The sequence below is a fragment of the Triturus cristatus genome, chromosome 9, assembly GCF_964204655.1.
Source record: "Triturus cristatus chromosome 9, aTriCri1.1, whole genome shotgun sequence".
Lineage (NCBI taxonomy): Eukaryota > Metazoa > Chordata > Amphibia > Caudata > Salamandridae > Triturus > Triturus cristatus.
This window is the reverse complement of record NC_140592.1, coordinates 70,259,099-70,265,098: the sequence shown is the minus strand read 5'-3', so window position 1 is coordinate 70,265,098 and position 6,000 is coordinate 70,259,099. Positions and strand designations below refer to the sequence as shown.

Genomic DNA, 6,000 nt, shown 5'->3' with positions numbered 1-6,000 from the left:
GTAAATATTTAGAAGTTGTCTTCACTATTGTGGTGCATGAGCGAGGGAGACACACCTGAGGATTTGGTGACTTGTACAATACTTTTTATTTTATAATAGATTTTGACCCTGTCCTAGTCCTAATGATGGCCCCATACAAACTCTGTAAGGGACCAAAATGTTGACTTATTTAAAACATCAAAGAATTTGACTTTGGCAGGAATAATGCTAGATGGGATCTTTCTCTTTGAAGGAGTCTGAGAAATAACCTGTTTTTTAGGGCTTTTCTTGGTATTGAATCCCTTTTTTCTTTTCCTTTTGTTTTCACAATTGTCCTTGTCCAACGGTGTACATACTGTTCTTTGTTTGAATAACTGTCTATTTAAGTGTTGAGGGGTAGAGTCTTCTGAGAAGGTTATATACATAATTGAATGGGTATAAATATGATGTCCTTTTTAAAAACCTTTTGCAATAAACAGAATTATTTTGTGAACATTCACACTCTATAATGAATCACTCAAACAGATTATTTGTGTGTGGCAAGAATTTAATTGATTTGGTTTATAATTACATACGTCCAAAAAGGCATCTGTTGTATTTTTCATGCTTATTACCACAGCCTCTTGTGCTAATTAAAGGGTACACTCTATTGTGTTGTTGTCATTAACTCCTCTAGAACCATTAAGCCCCCTCCAAATCCCAAACTCCCCTCTTTTTTCATTTACATTCATTATTTTTTGGAGGGCCTAGCAGTTGTACATGGTTACTGGGTTGCTCGCCTGTCCCTCTTTGTTTGACATCCCACACGTACTCTTATTATTACTTTACCATGTCATAAAAAATAATTTGAAGATAGTTGTCATGTATGCAAGTTCTTGCATAGCGGCCATCTTCGAATACTTTTTTATGTATGGTGGCCATTTTGGATTTGTTGGGGGTTTAGGAGAAATCATTTAAAGATGATCACTGCACATGTATTTCACACTTTCTTTAAAGCTATTTGTTTCACTAGTTCTCATGAGGTGGGTAGCATCTAAACTGGAATTTGTTTTAGTTAATTATCTTAACACCTCCTCCCAGGTTCCTTCCCTGCCCCACCATTCCCCTCACAGTTCCGCTACACCTTTCGTACAATTCAACATCTATAAAGGGGACATTGTAACAATTTTGCCCCAAAAAAAGGTCACCGAAATTGCCAAAGATCCCTATCTGCAAACTGCAAGGACTGTCATAATTGGTGATTTGTGTAAGACTGTTAGCAAGTCTTGACACATCATTCTAACGCAGAAGGTTACTTACCCATCACCACGTTTCACCTCTACCTCCGGTGTCTCTCATTGATGACTATACACGATTGCGCCTTAGCCAGGGAAGTGACAGCATTTCCTTCACCTCTGAACATCATTCCATTCAACACAAACTATAGCTTTGACTAACAGGAGAGAGGGGGGCTTGAAGGTCAGGTTTTCCATCCCCCAATGGTTGTTGCCCCGGAGATATCTGATAAAGAGCATTTCCTGATGTGTGAAACCTGATGTTCAATGGAAAAAAGGGACCAGCTTCATAATTGTCATGAAGGCAGTTCTACACATTGTCATAACTTTATTTTCAAGACATACATTATATGGTTGAGGAACAGGACACTTTATGGTATTCCCACTGAGCAAGATCCACAGGTCTTAGGAGTAGATGAAAACATGAGCCAACAGATGCTCTAAGGCAGTCACTACATGGCCAAGCACAAACCCTACTGACACTACTACCAATGAAAGGGTAAAGATGTTTTCAATTCTTGCTTTGACTCCATTCGGATTCATCTTTGGGGATGCTCTCGCATGGAATTTTAGAGTTTGTTGTGGTATTTAACGAAGAATCCTTTTGATACCCCCAGTCATTCCGTCGTGGGAAACGTGCTTGAAGTAGCCTCTGCTCCAGTGGGGTGGGGTTAGGGTTTGCTGGCCTTGAATATTCAGTTTTCACTAAAATATGCCGCCTAGGGAGAGACAGCAGTAATGAGTGCAGGAGGTTACAACCATTTACGCATCTTCTAACATAGAACTAAAACAAATTGCACATTTGATCTTCTTAATTCAGCGTTTCTCATTTTTTATGTTGCATTCGATGAATTCTAGCACGTTGTACGGTTTATAGGATCCAAGAAAGCAATATTAAATTAGAATTAATTGAAAAAACACAAGGACAAGACAGTATCACAATGCAGAAAAACTGATTGCATTTACATTTATGGATCAATTATTAAATGCTATTTACCTTTACTTGCCTCAGCAACAGTAATGTCTTTGTGAACTTACTGATACGGGGGGGAGTAGGGGAATCATGCTACTGCAAGGTTTTGGTGCTAAGTGGCTTTTACCCTTGCCACCAAGAGAGGGGGGAGTTTTGGGATGGAGGCTTTGCATGACAACCACTGTACACAGACTGGACAATTGTACTTTTCACAGTTCCCCCAGCCAAGAAGTGAGAGGATGTGGCGCAGCAGCCAGAGCTGCCGACTTGGAACTGGGGATCTGGGTTCGAGTCTCAGCGTTGGCACAACATCCTGGGATTCTGAGCAAATCACTTAATCACTTGCCCATGGACAACGGCTGGATACCCTCATGAGTGGTACAACTGATGGAGCGGGTAAAATATTTTGTTTTTATATACCCAATCCATTTATATAAGTTTATATTAAAATGACTAAACGACTCATTTTAATTTTAACAGAGTGCTGTGATGAATTAACCAACCTTATTAACCAAGAGAATATACGTGGGAATGCATTAGCATGGCTAAAATAATAAGTGAACTAAGTTTGTATTCATATTAAAAATAATAAGTGTTGTTTGGTGATGTTAATGTGATTTGCACTTAAATAAACCAGCATTAACGGCTTTAAATGTTGCATATGGCTAGATAAATGCATAAACATAGGGGTATTAGTAAGGGAATAACACTGTTTAAATCATTTCTATGTATTAATTACGATTCTTGTGTTTCTTTACTTAAGTTGACCATTTCGGCCTACTAAAAGATGGCTGCTGACTGAATCCTTACTAAAGTACATGACTTCATAATTTGAGAAATGGAGAAAAGGCCTGGACTGATTTCATCGTGTCCTCTCCATGAACTATTGAACCAGGTCCATGAAGAATACTCTGGGCGAGATGCCAATGTCCCTGAACATGGAAAAAATGTTGCCATCTGGGAACCAAAAGCCACCTATTCACAATAGACTGATACTTTCCTGACCTGGGAACAGCTTTTCCCATGTGCCTAGTTTATACATCATCCGTATGTGAACTTTGGAAAATGTCTCTTAATGTATTGGGACGAGGCTGAAATTTAGCCAATCAGCGGCCTGGAAATAAAGCAAATGATACTGTAATATGTAAATTTTAGTATAAATATTAGTAGTCTAGAGAGAGAAATTAGGTTACCACCCAAAGAGCTTGAGACGCACCCTGATCGATGTTACTCTATGCGGCACTCCGAGCTGACAGCAGAGGACGGGACGATAGAATACTGATGATCTTTCTGAGGACTGGTTCTGACTTAGGAGACGACAAATAGCCAGAATAGGTAAATATGACTAAAATGATATGACAAATGTTAGGATTTTTAACCTGCAATTTAATTAGATAAAGAAATTTCTTTGTTTGAAGAACTGTGTCGGGTGGTTATTTCTTGTAATGTTTATTGATTAATATAAGAGTTGAAGTGTGTCCCATCAAATTCCGACTCAACTAAATGATCTAGTCGACCTCCGGATGGAGGAACTGTTAGGGTAAATTGATAGATGTGATTTTCCTCTATCCAAGTAATAGAACTGTAGTTCAGGATTTTGAAGATCCCTCTGTAAGCACGGATAGCTTGATTGAATGAATGTTGGTGTTATGGGCCCCACCAGCGTGTGATGTGTGTATGTGCATGTGACTGTGGAATCATTCCGTCCGTGGAAGAATTGCTGTAAAAGAAGGGGCCGTTTACCCAAACATTCCGCAATACCGACTGACACCTGAAATAATAGCAGGAGTAACCCCTTTGATTGAGAAAATGATCCAGCAAGGAGTGCTGAGGGAGATAATGAGCAGTCCATGTAATTCGCCTATCATGGGACTGAAAAAGCCAAGTGGGAAATTCAGGATTGTGCAAGATTTGAGAAAGATTAACAAGATTGTCGTCTCAGGTTGTCCAATTGTTCCAAATCCCTCAGTAATTTTGTATCAGATTCCACATGATGCAGAATGGTATACGGTAATTGATTTGTGCCATGCTTTCTTTTCCATTCCATTGCATCATGACAGCCAGCCGCTTTTTGCCTTTCGGTTTGGAAACCGTATTTTGGCATGGTGCCGAATCCCACAGGGGTACACAGAGAGCCCCTCCATTTTTAATCAGTTGTTAAAGAAATCTCTGGAAAGCCTTACTATGCCTGAGAGTTCAGTTTTGGTACAGTATATTGACGACTTATTGGTAGTGTCAAAGACACGGGAGGCCTGTGAAACAGACACCATAGCTTTGTTAAATCATTTGGCAGATGGAGGACTGAAGGTATCTCCAAACAAATTGCAGTACTGTAAAAAGGAAGTGACATACTTGGGTCATAATATCGAAAAAGGCCTGAGAAAAGTAACCATAGATAGGATCAGAATCATTAGAGCTCCAATGACCCAAAGAGAGGTGAGAATGTTCCTAGGAATGGTTGGTTATTGTCGTCAGTGGATAAGTAATTTTTCCCTGATCGCCAAACCATTCGTGAAATTGACAAAAAGTGAGGTTAAAGACCCCCTTGAACTGAACAAAGAAGAACTGGCAGCATTCAAACAGCTGAAGAACAGTCTATGTGAAGCCCCTGCTCTGGGTATGCCAGATTATGAGAAAGAGTTTGAATTATACTGTAGTGAGAGAAACGGATGTGCACTCTCAGTGTTAATACAGAAACATGGAAGACAAAGGAGACCAGTGGCATATTTCTCGTCAATGTTAGACCCAGTGGCAATAGGGTTGCCAGGATGCCTGAAAGCAGTAGCGGCTACATGCCGAAGCCTAGAACAGAGTGAGGGAATCGTGATGGGGTATCCAGTACGAGTGTTTGTACCCCATAGTGTGGCGATCCTTTTAACAAGGAGTCGAACACAGTTCATGTCACATAGTCGGCTGACTAAGTATGAAAAGGTCATTCTAGGTGCAAACAATGTGAGTCTGGAAAGATGTGTGAATGTGAATCCAGCTACACTTTTGCCTGATGCAGAGAGAGTGGAGATAAGGGAAGAGGTTGATCGTGATTGTCTGGATGTGCTTGACTACTGCACAAAACCTCGTCCTGATATAAGAGATCTACCACTGCCAGAAAGTGATCATGTGTTTTTTGTGGATGGATCCTGTTTAAGAACAGATGAAGGAGTGTTGAGCGCAGCCTATGCAGTATGCACAGTTTCAGCAGTTATAGAGGCATCGCCCTTGAAAGGAGTTAGATCCGCTCAAGTAGCAGAAATAGTGGCATTAACCAAGGCATGCAAGATTGGGAGAAATGCAAGAGTGACTGTGATGACTGACAGCCAGTATGGCTTCGGAGTTGTCCACGACTTCGGCCAACTATGGCTGCAAAGAGGTTTCCTGACCTCGAGCGGAACTCCCATAAGGAATGCAGTAGTGGTTGGGAAATTGCTTGAGGAAATACAAATGCCCAAAGAACTGGCTGTGGTAAAATGTGCTGCTCATGGACAAGGTAGTGATTACATCACTACCGGAAACCGTTTTGCAAACGACATGGCTCAGTATTGTGCCCGAAACAAATATTCAATAAATCGGTCAAAAGAAAAGGAAATGTCTTCTTGCTCCATAATGTTTACTAACGTTGTGGGAACCTGGGATGAAGTGAGGCAGTTGCCGGATGAAGCAGTGGATGAGGAAATGAAACAGTGGGTGAAAGCAGGATGTGCATCCAGGGAAAATGATCATGTGTGGGTCTATCGGGATGGAAGACCAGTAATGCCTGATAGCATGATGTCAACCATG

The 6,000-nt window shown here is 40.7% G+C and overlaps 1 protein-coding gene across 1 annotated transcript in view; it reads right to left on the bottom strand.

The window, feature by feature from the left end:
- Window positions 1-511: 511 nt before the first annotated feature.
- LOC146797410 (uncharacterized) overlaps window positions 512-6,000 on the bottom strand; it is a 122,991-nt gene continuing 117,502 nt past the window's right edge. Inside the window, exon 5 of the mRNA XM_085627552.1 lies at window positions 512-1,972. Coding sequence (XP_085483678.1) covers window positions 1,765-1,972 — 208 coding nt within the window. The 3' untranslated portion in view covers window positions 512-1,764. The remainder of the gene's footprint in view (window positions 1,973-6,000) is intronic.